We start from the raw sequence: 15803 nt of genomic DNA, 5'->3' as shown, positions 1-15803 counted from the left end.
AGATTGTGCCATTGTACTCCAGTCTGGGCAACAGAGCGAGACTCCGTCTCAAAAAAAAGAAAAAGAAAGAAAAGAAACTGCAACTGTAACATGGAGAGAAAGTGGGAAAATGGCGCATTTGTACTCTTGAGGTCTTTTTCCTTCCAGGGCGTAGAGTCCTCCCAGTCCCTGCACTGGGTGGGGGGTGGGTGTTCCTACTGTCACCCCATTTAGCATCCTGTGCCCAGGGGAGGACACACATGCAAGGGTGGCGTAGGCACCTCGGCAAAGCACTGGGATGCATGGGAATCGCAACTTGGCAACGCATTGAGCGAGGTGCGAGCTTTCCGTTCATAGAAGGGTTCCCCTTGGAGGTCAGCAAAATCCAGCCCCTCCCTGTCCTCTCTGCACAACTTGGGCCATAATGGACCCCATTAATCCCATTTCCTGAACACCTTGGCAAGCTCTCCACCACAGCGGAAGACAGATTGGGGGTCCTTCTGTTTGAGACCCCCCCATTTCCTGTGAGAGACAGATTGGGGGCCCTTCTGGAAGCTCTGTTCTGAGGGGAACCAAGGAGGCCTCGGAGCTGGACCTGCCTGCTGGGGCAGGAGGGGTTTCTAGAATCCACGTCCTTCCCACTGTGCAGAATCACAGGGAGGATGCTGGACCCGAGGGTGTGTTCCCAGGTGAGCGGGAGGCGCTTGGTCAAAGGACAATGTGCATTGTCCAGGAGCAATCACGACTCGGTGGCATCTCCTGTGCCCTCCCTGCATCACACATGATGACGATACTGTCTGCTGGGCGGGGGGAAGCCTGGGTGGCTATCAGCATCAAAGCGCTCGAAACTGCCTGGAATGAGGCTTTATGGGTTGACGTTGTTGTTTCTGTTGTTAGGTGGTTTTTATTCCTGTTTTGGGGGCCTCTCCGTACAAGGCATTGGGCTGACCCCCACCCAAGTTGGTGCCCCCAGGGTCCTACCTGCCAGGCTTTGTGTCTTCTTCTCTGCACTGTGTGACCCCTGACCCTTGACACATGGCATCGGGGAAGGAGTGGCTCTGAGGTGGCCACCTGGCCCCAGGGCCCCCTGGGCTGTCACACCCATGGGCTGACCAGAGCACCAGCTGCAGCTCTGCATGGGCGGGTAGGGGTGGGGTAGGCACCTCACCTTGATACACCCAGGGGCGGCCTCAGCTCCTGGACATGAGGGGCCGCCCCAGGTACCCACATACCCCAAGGAGGACTAGGATGGGACCTGTAGGTAGCAGGTGACCTTATGACCTCTCTGGTCTTGGAAACAAGGCTCATACAGCCAGTCCTGAGTAATGTGAGCTGGGGGACAGAGGGGAGCCCGGACGACGATGCCTGTCCACTGGTGGGGTAGCATGTACCTGGGTGGACAGAGGGCACTGCCTGGGGTCCTGGCTTCCCTCGGTGCCCCTCTCTGCTGGGGGAGGCCCTGTGTGCTCACGGAGTGTTGAAAGTGGGCTACCAGGTCAAGGCCTTGTGTTCCCCCTCAGACTGGGACCCCTGAGTGTCCACACAGGCCTCTCAGGAGGACACGCTGTGCTGGCTTTTCCTGGGCTGCCTTGGCCCTGGGAAGGGTGTCCTGGCTTGGCTGTGAGCCCTACCCTCCCTGTCCAGCACCTGAGGGACACAGGGGAGAGCTTGGCTGTGTGTGTCACTCCTGGGTGGCACCATGCTGGCCCTTCACAGAGAGCATTGCTGTGGGCTGCCCCTTCCAGAGCTGAACTCAGCAGCCTGGCCAGGGAGACTCCACTGCAATTATCCCCTCCCTCCTTCTGAGGACTCAACCTCTGTTAATACAGCCCGAGATGGTGGCTGCAATTTGGGGGACCTTGGCCGGGTTCTCCTCTGCAGAGGGAGCTCCTTGGCAGAGGTGCTGCTTGGCAGACCACTGCAGACCCCCCTCCCAGGCTGCACAGCCGAGCGGTGGGCCCAGAGCTTGCGATGAATGATCCTGTGAGGCTGGCTTCTCAGAGCAGGGGGGGCACCTCTGCAGGCCTGCCAGGAGCTGCAGGGAAGAGCTCCTGTTGGTGTCCTTGGCCAACCACAGGCCAGGCTGTGAGCGCCCCACCCCTCCACCACCTTCAGCCTCTGCGAGTGAACACACCCTAGGAGCTTGTGCTCCTTCAGGGCGCGTGGCTGGGCCTTGGGGACTCCAGCAGGGAAGACTGGCTGCCTGAAGGAAGAGAGGCCGGGGGAAGCAGCACTTGGACCCAGGGTCCAGGAGCCCAGAGAGGGAAGCCGAGGGACAGAGAGAGAGGAGGGGAGGCGGCATGTGCCCTCTGGAAGTGACTCCTCCCCATAGAGCAAGGCAGCAAGGCCTCCCTGGGGCGGGGGCTTGTCCAGAGGCCAGGGGAAGGCCTGCCACCCCCATCCTGCCCCCCTACTCCTGTGGGCAGGGCTGGGTGCCTGGGCTGGTGATTAAAGCCCCCTGCTCACTGGCTTTCCCCAGCTCACTGGAGGCCACTCCTCCCTGCCTTTCCCAGAATGGGCTCAACTCCATCACTGGGGTCTGTCTCCACCTCTGTCCCAGCCTGGTGGCTCTTCCTTCCCTCATCATCCTGGCAGGTTGCTCGTGGCCCCACAGAGCACTGGCAACAGCACAGCCAGCACCTTCAGAGCTGATGCCCCTGGCAGACCCCAGCAGGCTTGGCCACGGCCCCAGGCCCTGGGGTCACCCGTCCCGCACAGCCTCCTGGTCTCTGCTCACTCAGCTGGCCGGTGTCCACCTGCTCCTCCAGGGCTGGAAGCTTCCACCTCCCTGGCTCTCAGGCCCACTGCCTCATGGTCACCCCAGGGTCCCCTGAACAGGAACAGCTGTGGAAGGTCCCCATGGAGGTGGTGTGTGGGTGGGCAGTGGGGGAGACTGAGGCTGGAGGGTTTTGGGGGTGAGTGTGGGCCTGCTCGCACCCCAGGATCCCCACTCGGTGTCAGCGAAGACCCATCACCCAGTCCCTGCCCTTGGAGCTCAGGTGCCCCTGGAGGGCGGAGACAGGTCTCAGTCTTAGCCCACAGCAGCCGCGTCCTCTTTGTTTTGCTCTGGTCTTCTTGTTGGAGTTTTTGCCCACACGCCTGGCTCCAGGCTGCCCTGGAATTAGGAGGATGAGCAGGCTGGGGCCAGATGAGGAGACACAGCCATGTGCTCAGCTTCTCAGCCGCGTGTCCCTAGGCGGCCACAGCCCAGCTGCTTCTCCCTTGGTCCCCCCACCTGGGTAGGCAGCAGCCGGCAGGGCAGTCCACTGGGGGTGGCACACCAAGCCCAGGAGCCTCACCAGGAGGGCCAGGCAAGGGGGCACTGGCACCACCCAGAAGAGGCCCCAGGTGTGCCTGAGGGCATTCAGGACAGAGGCCAGCCCCACAGCACGGCAGGCGAGCGTCTTTTCTGGAAGTGAGTGTCCAGGCTCCACTGGGGGCCCAGGTTCATGTCTTATTTCCAGTGTGAATGCTGAGGCTCAGCGTGGCGGGTTTGAGATTGCGTCTACAATCCCAGCAGGCCCCTGCCTCCAGCTGCACTGCCTCCAAGTGACGGCCCCCACTCCCTTACCCCTCCCTCTCCGGCTGACCCCTGCTGCCACCTGGCTGCAGCTAGCATCTGAAAATCGGAGTCTCCTTTCAGTTGGGACAGGTGGGCTGGGTCTAGCTGGGAGGTGGTGGGTCTAGCTGGGAGGTGGTGGGGCCAGGCCTGCCTCAGGGACCATGCCCAGCCCGCCCCCATGCCAGGGCTTCTTAGGGCTGGTGGAGTGATCAGCTACAGGGGTGTGGGGTCGGGGTACCAAGGCCAGCTGACCCAGTAGCTGCTCTGAGCCTTCAGTGGGCCTGGTGTCCATCAGGAGGACAGGTGGACAGGGCCGGGGACGGGCTGGCCTGGCCGGGCCCACAGGCACAGGACTTGGCTGAGGCAGCCCGGAGAACACGCAGGCATGGCTCGACGCTGCGTCCTTAGCGGTGCAGGCCACTTCCTGTGCCCCTCTTGAGGTTCAACCACTCCACAGCTGCCTCTGATAAATGTCTCCCCAGAGGGAGGCCTGCCCTCCCCCTCAGCTCCACAGCTATCTCCAAAGTGCAAAGGGGATTTGGGGCTTCAGCTGTGCTCCTTTGAGGGGATCCCAGGCGCAGCCTGGCCCACGAGACCTTAGATGGGCCGTTTCCCCTCTTGGGGTCCCAGTGTGTTTGTGTGTGATGAGGGTGTCACTTTGTCACCCAGGCTGAGTGCAGTGGCATGACCATGGCTCATAGCAGCCTCGACCTCCCAGGCTCAAGCAATCCTCCCACCTCAGCCTCCCGAGTAACTGGGACCACAGGCATGTGCCACCACAACCGGCTGTTTTTATTTTTGTAGAGACAGGGTCTCGCTATGTTGCCCAGGCTGATATCGATCTCCTAGGCTCAAGCGATCCACCCGCCTCAGCCTCCCAAAGTGTTGGGATTACAGGCTTGTAATCCCAGGTGCAGTACACCCGGCCCACTGCATCTTTAAAATGTGATGATGACCCCTGCTCCCCGGCTCCCCTGCTCCCCGCACCTTGCGAGCATTCCGAGAATCATATCAGATGGGACAGAACATCCAGGAGGACCTGGGGGCTTTAAGGTCCATCAGTGCAGCAGATGTCCTGGGAAAGCCCATGTCCCAAGCCCCCCAGGGCCCAGCTGCCACAGCTGAAGTGCATGCCACGGCTCTCTGAAGAGGCTGCTTCTCCTGCAGGGGTGGTCAGGCTGCCCACATTAGCACTAGGCATTCGGTCCACCCAGACACAGCAGCCTGGTCTCTTGTGCTGCTGTCTGCTCTCAGGGAGTGCATCTGTTGCTGTGGTGGTCTCCCTGGGGTGACTCAGGAGGCCTGTGTGGTTTCCTCACAGCAGGATCTTCATGGTCACTTGCATTGGGACCTTAGCAAGTTTCTGGAATGCAAACATATGGTGTTGACATGATGGCTGCTGTCCTTTAACTGATGGCTGCTGTCCTTCCTTGGGACCCACTGACCTCTCCATCCCATGTGCGAAGAGCCAAGCATTTGGGCTTATGTTCCTTTATCCTTGTGATTTTAGAGCATTTCCCCTCCACAGTCTTGAACGAGAATCTATCTGGTTTAGGCAGAAGTATCTGTGCCGGATGTTACTGCTGAAGGCTGGCTGCGGAGTTCCTGCTTTTCTGGCCCCTGCCAATTGATGGAGCACCCCAGTGGCCAGAGCCTCCTCTCTGCCCCCATGCAGCGCGGCCCAGCCCTGTCACTCTGGGCTGTGGGTGAGGAAGCCACATAGGCGTGGAGGGGGCTGGGTCTGGGCTCACACTCACCTCTGCAGGTGCCTTCCCCAGGGCCTCCTGTGGGCCTGGGACATCATCTCCCTGGCTCAGAGCAAGTCCTGATTTACAAACAGGGCCTGAGAGATGAAGGTGGCCAGCTGAGGCCACACAACCACTGGAGTCATGGCTGGGCCCTTTTCCCCAGCTCTGCGGTCCCCAGGCCTCTGCAGGAGGACAGAGGAGGAATTGGGCACAGGAAGGATGCAGAGTGAGTCCAGGACTTAGCTGGATTCCTTCTCAGAGCTTCAGCCTTTCCCAGAGCTGAGGCAGTGTCTGCCCCTGGCCAAGGTTCAGCTAAGTGTGGCCCCAGCTGACGGCTCTATGTGGCCTGAGGAGGCGCCAGTGACCTTTCTTTACAAGAATCCCTTTATCCCAGCCTGAAGGCGAGCGTCTGGGAGGCAGGGGGTAAGGAGCACTTTGGAGGCTGGATTACTGCTGGGAAGGCAGCTGGCGGAGGCAGGGGGGCCATGTGCACTGGCTCTGGGTGGGGCCCCCATGGGGCCTGGGCCCCATGCTGCCAAACAGCTGGCCTTGGTGTGGGGTCAGAGAGCATGGCCCCTCCCCGGGTGTCCAGAGGCAAGCATCCTCGGGGACACAGGGCTGGCCAGGCAGAGGCAGAACCTGACCTGTCCCTCCCTATCTGCTCTGGGCTGGCACCACATGGGACCTCTTGTCTCCCAATGGTGGAAGGGGTCTTTCATGCCCCACATGAGAAATGGAAGGAAGAGCCTGCTCCAGCCTATGCAGTGGGGGTTGGGGAGGGGTGGTCAGCCCAGAGTCAGAGCTCACTCCCTTCCTGTGCCCTCGCCTCTGTCCCCTCCGCAACTCCTAGGTGGCCCAGGAAACTCAGCAGGGCAGGAGGAAGTGGGAGCCATGAGGAGGGGACCAGGAGGTGCCTGTGGTTAACAGGAAGGGGGGTCAAGCAGTGGCTCTGGGTGTGGGTGGGACCCTGCCACAGGCAGGGCGGCCCCCAGGCGCTGCCACCACGGGGCGGTGTCTTAGCTGTGGTCTCAGGAGTGCAGCAGCTGCACGACACCATCACAGCCACCTGCAGTCCCCGAGAGCCCCACATGTCCATCTGGCCTGGGCATTCTGCAGCCTTGGGCACAGGCAGGGGTGGGAGTCTGGGGCCAGCCTGGAGGAGGGTGCTGGGGTCTCAGGAGAGGACCTGGAAGGGGCACCCATCCCTGCCTGCCTGGGCATCCACCTCCTCGCCCAGAGAGGGCCTCAGGAGTGGCCTCTGCCTGGCTGCCACGGTTCTGGCTCTCTGTCCCACTTACTCTCTGGCCCTCCAGAACGTTCCCCGGCCCTTAGCAGCTCCAGCGTCTCTCAAGCCCCCTTCCAGCCGTGAGCGAATTCATTCTAGAGATGCAGTGTTGGCCCCTGTGTGTGCCCCGCCCAACTGGGTCCAGAGGTGCTTGAGTAGTCAAGGAAGTCAGCTGGGCCAGTGTCCCCTTAGCGGAAGCACGGCCCTGGCCAGCCCAGCACAGCTCAGTTCAGGGGAACCCACCCAGGCCAAAGCGAAGCACCGCCGGGGCGCACTTCAGGTCCAAAGAGACGCACGGGGGCGGTCAGCTGCTGCTGAGGACTGACAGCTGGGGAAGGGGCTGGGTTTCCGAGGAAGAAGGAGGAGCCTCCTGCAGAGGGCCAGGCAGAAGCAAAAGCCCAGCTCAGGGGCTGGGGTGCAGAGAAAGGGGGGCCTTCCATGGGCCGAGCTTCTCCCGCGTCCCCTTTCCAGCCTAGTGGGACCACAAGTGGGATTGTCAGCTCTCCCAGGCTGGTGGTTGGCCCTGCCCACGGGCCTGCACCCGGCACCCACACTTGCCCCTCCCCCACCCTCAGCCTCAGCCCCTCTCTGGGTCACAGGATCACCCCCACCCCACCCCCAAGTCCCAGCAGACCTCTGAGGAGACCCACTCACGCAGCTGAAGCCCAGCCCCTGTGGGCTCCCCGGCCCATCCCGCCACATGGCAGAGCCCATTCTTTCGGTGGACAGCGGGTCTCCACCCCAACCCAAGTCCAAAGTGTTCCCTTTTGGTGCCTCCCTCCCTCCTTTCCAAAAGGCCCAAAGAAGCACAAAGTCATGACTGAGAAGAGCGGCTGGGCAGGGCACCCACCTGGGATGGGCTAGGGACCAGCAGGAGGAGGGGCTGGGGGGCCAGCCCTGCTCACCTTGAGCCTTCACAGGCTGGGGAGTGGGCCTGGCTCACTCTGGACTAGGAAGAGTGGCCCCCACCCTAGTCACTAGGTCTGCCCAACAGCTGAACAAAACCTGGCACTCCCCCAGTCAAGGGGCACTTGGAGAATTGGTTCCTGGGGACACAGGCAACCCCCAACAATGGAAGTCGTGCCTGCTGGGTGGCCAGTGGATGGCTACAGTGGCAAACACAGGGCCCCTGGAGGAGAGCAGGAGGCCCTTCCTGTCCTGTCTGGTGACAGCAGGAGGCCCACGAGGCGACCCAGCATCTGATGTGACGTTGGAAGAGGACATTTCCTTAGGCCCCCCAGGAATGGAAGCTGCAGAAGAGGGTTGTGGCTGATTTGGACTTGGGGTCAGGTGGTGGCTTCCGGGCCCACCTGTCGCCTGCCTGTTTCTGAGCTCCAGGCCTGCACCCTTCCCTCCTCCGAGGCTTGGGCAGAGCTGGGCACTGGGGACTACATACATCTAGTGACCCCCCCACCCACCAAGCCCCACCTTCTTCCCCAGCCACTCCCTCTTCCCTGGCCTCCTGGCCTGGCCTCCAGAATGAGCCTCCTTAGGGGACCTTGGGGTCTCGGGGCTGGGGCCCCACCAGGCAGAAACGTGACCTTTCAGACTGGAATTGCCCACACTTCCTCTTTGGCCCCAGGGACAGTCTCACCGCGGGAGGGGCACTCTGGGGCTCCTTCCTCCCAAGCCCCACAGCGTCCCCTCCTGCACTTGGACTTCAGGACTGTGGGGGCAGGATGAGATCACAGCTGGAGATGGACGCAGCACCATGCACAGTGGCGGAAAAGGGTTTGGCAACTGCAGGCTGAGGCCCAGCTGTGTACAGATGAGCAGAGAGTCACTGGGGGCTCTGGGGGTGAAGGTGCTGCTGGTGTCAGGGACAGGCCAGCCCCCCAGGGCATGGAGGCCGCTGAGAGTGACTGCCACATCAACCTTGGGTGGCCTCAGGCAGGCAGAATCCTGAGGGCTGGGCCTAGAGGGTCCACCTGGAGTCCTTGGTGGCTGGAGCCTGGCCCGGGGCTTCCCCGCAGGCAGTGCAGGCCAGTGGCGATAACAGGCCTTTTGCGTTTCCCAGTTTGAGTGGGATCCCAGGTCGCTGCTGCCTCAGCCAGCGTGTCTGTTTCCTTGTCGACCCATCCTTCTTTCCTTCTCTCCTTCCCCTCATGGGGGGTTCCCATCAGGGGCTGTGCTCCCTGGGGCTCCCAGCCTTCAGCTTTCACTGCAGTAGATGAAAATCCTACCAGCGCCAAGAGGGCCTCATTCCTCAGCAGCTCACACCCTGCAGATGCCAACTTTCCGTTATTCCTTAGGCAACGCCTGGCGTGGCAGATGGCCGGGGGATGGGAACCTCACTAGGGTTCCAGTGGAAATCAGCCCTAAAACTAACCCTGCTCACCTCTCTGAGGACCCTGCCCTGTCCTGGAGACCTCAGGAACAGTGGGGAGGCAGGCAGGCACCCCAGGCACCTCCAATGGGGAGTGCCTCCTGCACAACCACCCAGGGTCTCCACCCTGGAGCCATGCGACACATGACAGGCAGCCTGTGTGAATCCAAACACATGGGAAGCACCTGCCGCGTGTCCCTGCCTTGGCTGCGGGGACAGAGCCATGATCAGACCCCAGCACCCCTCACCTATGCTGCATCTAGTGGGAGAAGAGTGTGCGAAGAACAAAGAAGTGCAATGTGGAGCCCTCCAAGGACTCCCAGTGCTACGTGGAGAATCTGAATCGACTCCCAGAGTGGCCAAGCCTCCGGGAAGTGACATTGAAGCTGAGAGTGGAATTTGAGGAGGACCGGGCCATGTGGAGATGGTGGGCAGGCGCATTCAGCAGGAATGGGAACATAAAGGGGCCAGTGTGGCTGGAGCAGAGTGGGCGACAGAGTGGGCTGGGGAATGGGGTGGCGGGAGGGCTTGGGGAACAGGGACGGGATGAGACTGGATTTGTTCTAAATGCCATATGGAGCCACTGGGGAGATGTGGCCTTTAAAATGAACAAAACACCTCCCCACCAGGTGACCATTTGGGGGCACTCAGCAGGCACCTCTCAGCTGTAGGGCATCAGGAAGTCCAAGGGATGGGGGGCTCCAGAAGGGCTCCACAGACCAGGATGCCTTGTGATGAGAGCTGCCGCCCACCCTGTCTGAGTGGGTCAGAGGTGGTCTGCAGGGCCCGGGGCACTGGACACTGGTCTGGGGTTGTTGGCACACAGAGTGATAGTCCCTGGTACACACCTGTATTGCATTTGGATTGGTGAGTGTCTGTTCCATATCAGTGTTTCAGACATTATTTGAATACCACCTCAGATGTGTCTGAGTGTGAGGTGAATGGGAAGGAAGGTGGAATCAGGCAGGTCAGCTGACTGGCTGGAGAGCTTCATGGAGGGATAGAGGGGTGGCAGGTGGGTGGATGGGTGGATGGATGGATGGACAGGAGGATGGATGGATGCCTGAAAGGGAGGGAGGGTGGGTGGGTGGATGGGTGGATGGGTGGATGGATGGATGGATGGATGGACAGGAGGATGGATGGATGGTTTGGTGGGTGGATGGATGGATGAGTGGGTAGATGGATGGATGGATGGATGAATGAATGGGTAGGTGGATGGATGGATGGATGCCTGGGAGGATGGATGGATGGATGGATGGGAGGATGGATGGATGGATAGATGAATGGGTGGGTGGGTGGATGGATGGATGGATGGGAGGACAGTAGATGAATGGATGAATAGATGGATGAATAGACGGGTGGATGAATAGACAGATGGATGAATGGGTGGATGGATGGATGGATGAATGAATGGGTGGGTGGATGGATGGATGAATGGGTGGATGGATGGATAGATGGGAGGATGGTAGATGGATGGATGGATGGATGGATTGATGGATAGATGGGATGACAGTAGATGGATGGATGGATGGATGGATGGATGAATGGGTGGGTGGGTGGGTGGGTGGATGGATGGATGGATGGATTGATGGATAGATGGGATGACAGTAGATGGATGGATGAATAGATGGATGAATAGACGGGTGGATGAATAGACAGATGGATGAATGGGTGGATGGATAGATAGATGGGAGGATGGTGGATGGATGGATGGATGAATGGATGGATGGATGGATGGATGGATGGATGGATGGATTGATGGATAGATGGGATGACAGTAGATGGATGGATGGATGGATGGGTGGATGGATGGATAGATGGGAGGATGGTAGATGGATGGATGGATGGATGGATGAATGGATGGATGGATGGATGGATGGATTGATGGATAGATGGGATGACAGTAGATGGATGGATGGATGGATGGATGAATGGGTGGGTGGGTGGGTGGATGGATGGATGGGAGGACAGTAGATGGATGGATGAATAGACGGATGAATAGACGGGTGGATGAATAGACAGATGGATGAATGGGTGGATGGATGGATGGATGAATGAGTGGGTGGGTGGGTGGGTGGATGGATGGATGAATGGGTGGATGGATGGATAGATGGGAGATGGATGGATGGATGGATGGGTGGATGGATGGATGGATGGATGGATGGATTGATGGATAGATGGGATGACAGTAGATGGATGGATGGATGGATGGATGGATGAATGGGTGGGTGGGTGGGTGGATGGATGGATGGATGGATGGGTGGGTGGGTGGATGGATGGATGGATGGATGGATGCCTGGAAGGGAGATGTATGTATGTATAGATGGAGGGACACAAGGGAGCGGGAGACTGTGGTGTATAGATGAGTGGATGGTGGCACTCACAGACTAAGAAGTCCCACTGGCTGTCATTGGTGCTGGGAGAAGGCATGTGGGGTATCTGAGCAGAAAGGTACCAAGATCCCCTATGCCCTTTCTACCTTGGCCCAGGTGGAACTGGAGCAGTCAGCCAGACAGGGCAGCTGAGACTAGGTTTTGAGCCCCTCTCCCTGCCCTAGGAGGTTCCGAGTGAGGGAGACCTACCTGGGAATCGCTGTCACCACACTGCCTGCGACATTCCGGGGCTCTCTGTGGGTCCTGAGAGCAGGATCGCTGCTCACTTACATTGGCTGCCTGGTGCCCAGCCCAGCCTGGGTGCTCAGAAAATCTCAGCTGTCTGAGTAAGCCCGGCCTCCACTCAGCTGCTGGTTCCCATCCTGAGCTGCACCTGGGCAAGTAGGACGTGTTTGTTGTGATTGACAAGTAGGGGCAGGACTTCCCATCTGCCTGCTTCCCTGCGGCGGGTTGGCTGAGCCAAGCTGAGACACTGAGTGGGCAGACGCTCAGCGGCTGGGTTTTAGGATCAGTTCCACCTGGCTCAAGGACGGGCATTGCTGATTGTTAGCTCTGTGACCTGGGCCAAAACGCCAGCCTCTCTGAAGCCAGCTGCCCTGTGTGTAAGATGGCCAAGGTCATGAGCTGAGCCAGGGGCCGGGTGAGGGAGGGGCTGGCCCAGCCTGGCTGCAGCCTTGGAGCCCCTCCCCACTCTGACTTCAGGACTGGGGGCACAGAGGGGGCTCTGGGGTGGTGGACAGAAGCCCCCAGGACCACAGACACCCTGGGCCCCCAGCCCACTCCTGAAGCCACAGCAGGAAAGGCTCTGTGTGTCTGAGGCCCCCCCAGCAAAGCCCAGGACCATGGGAGAAATCGAGGCCTTTGTCCCGGGCTTGGCAGGATGCCACTGGCCTGCCCAGAGGCAGCAGGAAGCAGCCCCAGAAAATTGGGAAAGGAGGAAAATTGACCAGTAGTTTTTAAGGAGCTCACCCTTGGGAAGTGGACACAAGATGAGAAGCTGGAGGGGAGGCTCTGCCAACCCTTGTCAGGTCACGATTACAGGGTGAGGCCTTCCACTCCCTGAGCCATGATTTTCTCATCTGTAAAATGGGCTGAGACCTCGGTGGATCTGGCGCTGTCAACTTCAAGTGCCTGCAAAGGCGTGACTGCAATCAGTTATCCTCTGCTTGGCCCAGCACTACTAGGGGTAGGGCTGGTGGGGAGCAGGACAGAGGGGACCGCCTGTTGTCCTCTCTCCTTCCAGGGGAGGAAACAAGAAACCCGCTTCTGAACCCACAGGGGAAAGGCAGGTCTGCCAGTGGGCGGGGCTGGGAGAGCGAGGCAGGTGGGTGTCAGGGCCTGGCTGTGGGGTCTCCCTCTTTTGTGAAGCAGCAAGGAAGCTCCCACTGGGAATGCAACGTCTTGGGCTGGGCGTGGACGCAGGTGTGCCTGGCTGTGAGCGCCCAGAGCTCCCTCTCTTGCTGGGGTGCATGTGGGTGCAACTGAAACCGTTGGGGCACTCAAGCTTCAGGTGGGCTTAACCAGAGGTGAAGCACTCCTGGGACCCTTAGGTGGATGGCAGGCCAGGCTCCCGCACTGCCCAACACCGTGCCAGCCACTCCCTGGTGCTCAGGGGCCACCTGGTCTCACCCCCGTGCATCTTCTCCATGGAAGCTCTAGACGCCTCCCCACCACAAAGTGCTGTCACATGGGAGGGAAATGCGGGAGGGAAAACCTGTGTCTCCAAGTGGGTCTGCTTGGCTGCGGCCGGGGTCTCACAGAACCTGGGGTGGGGGTTCTGAGAAGGACATCTTCCGAGGGTGGTGATGAGCCTCTCTGACCAGGGCTCCGTCCAGCCCTACTGCCAGGCGTGGAAAGGGCTGGCACCAGCAAAAGCCATTCGCCTGAGCTGGGCTGTCCTGGCTGACCACCCACCACCAAGCTCCCAGGGCCCAGGCCCTCCTCACCCTGCCTCAGAAGTCCCCTGAGAGGGGGACTTCTCAGCCAGGGGCACCCCCACCACGTGGCTCTGAAGCCCCTTCCGGGGCGGTGACCTCCTGCTGCCCCTCCTTCCTTCCTTCCAGAAGCCCCCGAGCGCCCACAGCATGAAGGAGGAGGCCTTCCTCCGGCGCCGCTTCTCCCTGTGTCCACCTTCCTCCACCCCTCAGAAAGTCGACCCCCGGAAGCTCACCCGGAACTTGCCCCTCGGCGGAGACAATGAGCTCTACCCACTCAGCCCAGGTAAGTGCCGGCCGTGGGCAGGGCAACCTGGCCCTCAGCTTGGGCCTGGTGGGGTGACCCCGGGCAGCCCAACCCCTCTGTGCCCCTTGAGGTCCGCAGCTTCCATGCTGGGGACTGTGTGGGTTTCATGATCAAACGGTTTGTAGCTTGGTAGAGCGCCAGGTAATAGGCTTCTTGGCTTGACCTGCGGGGCCAGGTGAAGCCCATCTGGTTGAGGAGGGGGTTCCCACAGCCCAGGCTTTGGGAGTTATGGAGTGCAGTCATCCCAAAGTCAGCCCAGGCTTTGGGAGTTATGGAGTGCAGGCTCCAGGGACAGGTGGCCTGAGCCCCAGTCCTCGCAGGGTAACCCCAGGCCAGCTACTTGACCTTTCTAGGCCTCAGTTGACTGATCTATAAAATGGGACAATATTAGTACCTACTCCCAGCTATACATGGGTCCTGGGCTCTGAGAGGGGACAGCTGGAACCAGGCCTGCCTTCGTGCAATTGTAGATAAAGCACCCAGCGCACAGACTCAGAACCTCTGCCCGCCAATGCTGCCACTCTTCAGGCCCCTCCCTGGCACCTAACTATGCACAACCCCTGCCCCAGCCAAGGCTGAGCTGTGACTACTGTTCCCCCAGAAAACCCAGCCCTTCCTCCCCTGTTCCCCTGAGAGTAGGAGGTAGGGGCAGACACCTGCCTGGGGGGCCTCTCCCCAGCTCTGCCCCCCCTCCTCCCACTGCCTGCTTTGGGGCTGAGGAAGTGGGAGCCCCAGCCCTGCCTGGCCATGGTCATCTCACCTGCCCTGGGGGGAGTGGGAGAGCATTGGGCGGATCCACCACCCAGGCTCGAGGGGCGTGTGGATGGTCGCAGCCAAAGTCCCATCCAATAGATGGAAAAACGGAGTCCCAGTGTAGAGGTGGCCTTGCTGAAGGTGCTATGGCAGGCAGGGGCACTCGACACCCGGCAAGGTAAATCCTAGACCTTTTATTCTCTGCTGTCACGTTCACCCTGGCCGGAGGCTTAGAAGCACTTGCAGAGTCAGGGGTGGGGAGGGGAAGGGCCGGGTCCCAGCTGCTGGTCAGTTTCAGAGGGACTCGGACCAACGAGCAACTGGCCCAGGCGGTGCAGAACACGTGCTGGGAAGGGCCTTTTCCGAGGAACAGAGGCGGCAGGTCCCAGGCCAAGGGAGTAGGGTGGGTGTGGACAGGCTGTGAGGAGAAGGACCAGTGCTGACCTCCCCGTGCCCAGGGCACCTGCACCCTATCCCTTTGAGTGGTCCAAGGGCCCCAGCCTTTGAGTCCTCCCGGCCAGGAGGCAGCATCCACATGGAAAGTAGTTTGCTGGCGGCCACAGGCCAAGCCCCTAGAACCATATGAGAAAGTGCCACAGGGAAGAGCGCTCCTGCTGGCCTCCCCCCAGCACTCCGGGTCGGGCGTAGCACTCTGCAGATGGGGAAGCAGAGGCTCCCAGGTGGGGGAGCAGCCACTGCCGGCCGGGGGCAGCGATGTTCTGTGACTGTGAGTGGCCACGGTCCAGGACCTTTGGACAGAACCACTTCCTCAGGCCACCGTCCTGGCTTTTCCATTCTTCGTCCCCATCCAGTCCCTGCCCAGGGCTGTCAGGGAAGGACGGCTATAGACCCCAGGCCTTCCAGCTGGTCTGTGGCGTCCGTCCACGCACCCAGCCTGTTGCTGGCCTGTCGCCTGTGGCCTTGGCAGGATGGGGTTCACTCCAGCCCCCAGCCCCTCTGAGTCTCAGTGCCAGGGACCGGGGCAGTCAACCCTCGCCCACCAGCCACAGGAAGCAGCGGGAGCGGCCCTGCTGGGCAGACCTCAGGCTTCCCCTGCAGCCATCCCCTCCTTCCTCCTGTCCAGAAATCGTACCTTGGGAAACTGGCACCAAAGCAAACAGAGCCGGGGAAGGGGAGGCCATTTCCCCCAGGAGCAAACGCAGACACCTCAGGTCTCCCTCCTTCGCCTCTCCCTCCTTACCCAGCCTGCCAGGGTGGGATGGCAGACAGGGCTGACCACCTCCCAGCAAGAGCCCAGCACGCAGGGGCTGGCAGCATCCAGCCAGGGGGATGCACAGTCCAGGGGCCCCAAACCTGCCGTGTGTCTTTGAGACTGGATGTCACATTCTTTTTCTGAAAACTGGGGACTCTGGCCTTCACAGACCCCAAATTGCACACTACAGCAGGCCCAGGATGCCGGTTCCTACCAGCTCCTGTCCCAGCTTCCTCCCTGTAGGTCCTGGAGGCCCTGCCAGTTCTCCTGGCACACTCCTCCCACAGTGACGCTTGCTGGCGT

The 15803-nt window shown here is 60.5% G+C and overlaps 1 protein-coding gene across 4 annotated transcripts in view; it reads left to right on the top strand.

Moving 5' to 3' along the window:
- Positions 1-15803, top strand: part of OSBPL5 (oxysterol binding protein like 5) — an 84046-nt gene that overhangs the window by 24017 nt on the left and 44226 nt on the right. For all 4 annotated transcript variants that reach the window (XM_055093985.2, XM_063608058.1, XM_055093983.2 and 1 more), the window contains exon 2: positions 13357-13513. In XM_055093985.2, the coding sequence (XP_054949960.1) occupies positions 13378-13513 (136 nt within the window). In that variant the 5' untranslated portion in view covers positions 13357-13377. The remainder of the gene's footprint in view (positions 1-13356; positions 13514-15803) is intronic.

The sequence above is a fragment of the Pan paniscus genome, chromosome 9, assembly GCF_029289425.2.
Source record: "Pan paniscus chromosome 9, NHGRI_mPanPan1-v2.0_pri, whole genome shotgun sequence".
Taxonomy (NCBI): Eukaryota; Metazoa; Chordata; class Mammalia; order Primates; family Hominidae; genus Pan; species Pan paniscus.
The sequence above is the reverse complement of the archived record's forward strand: the minus strand, read 5'-3'. Positions and strand labels throughout refer to the sequence as shown.